This window comes from Galeopterus variegatus, unplaced genomic scaffold, assembly GCF_000696425.1.
Source record: "Galeopterus variegatus unplaced genomic scaffold, G_variegatus-3.0.2 Scaffold8706, whole genome shotgun sequence".
Lineage (NCBI taxonomy): Eukaryota > Metazoa > Chordata > Mammalia > Dermoptera > Cynocephalidae > Galeopterus > Galeopterus variegatus.
In genome coordinates this window covers 69,149-69,908 of record NW_007734817.1, presented here as the reverse complement: position 1 = coordinate 69,908, position 760 = coordinate 69,149, and the positions used below count along the sequence as shown (strand labels likewise).

General features: G+C 36.7%; 1 protein-coding gene across 1 annotated transcript in view; it reads right to left on the bottom strand.

Annotated features, from left to right (window-relative positions):
* The window catches only part of LOC103608699 (amphiphysin), an 81,128-nt gene that overhangs the window by 14,363 nt on the left and 66,005 nt on the right, over positions 1 to 760 (bottom strand). Inside the window, exon 11 of the mRNA XM_008593101.1 lies at positions 125 to 148. Within this exon, the coding sequence (XP_008591323.1) occupies positions 125 to 148 (24 nt within the window). The remainder of the gene's footprint in view (positions 1 to 124; positions 149 to 760) is intronic.

The window sequence follows — 760 nt, the reverse complement described above, 5'->3', positions numbered from 1 at the left end:
TGGCTTAACGTTAAATCTATAACTAGCAATGCCATGGGAAGAAAGTTCATTCTAGATAATACACCATGTATATAATGTACATTAAATACAAAAAAAATCCAGAATTTTCTGGATATTTACATACCGGCTGTACCAAATCAGTGCTTGTCTGTAAGGGTAAAAACAATAATAATAATAATAATTAAAAACAAGGCAAGAGAAGAAAATTCATTGGCTCATTAAAATCTCATGCTGTTCAGAGTCAACATTCTACTGAAGGATGTGGCTTTTACTGGTTTAGGATTAAATTTTATAACTTGTTTTGTGATAGGAATAATTTTTGTTCCAAAATAACTTGACTATTACAAAGGCACAAATGAAACACAAAGAAAACCTCTGTTATTTTCTATCGTCAACAAGGATGTTTTATGGTTAATATACGACTTCTGCTTTAGCAGACTCTGAAATGCTAAATTTCAAATAAGCAAGCAGGTCTGAGAATACCAGAGTAAGATCAAGCACAGAGGTCAAGAATTCACACAGTATCACGTGCTCTGACACAGCGTCAGAATAAAGTCTCCTCCAAACTCATCCTACACCTGGCTCTGCCTCTGAGGGGGGTGTTTGGGTGGAGAATGATCTGACTGCCTGCGGGACTCTCTTGACGTTCTTCCCCAGCCTAAAAGCCATTTTCTGCATATGAGGAAAAAGCCTGAGAAGTTGAGAAGATTAAAAGAAGTACGAGCAATTAAGTCCAGAGAGCCATCATTTTGCATTCCTG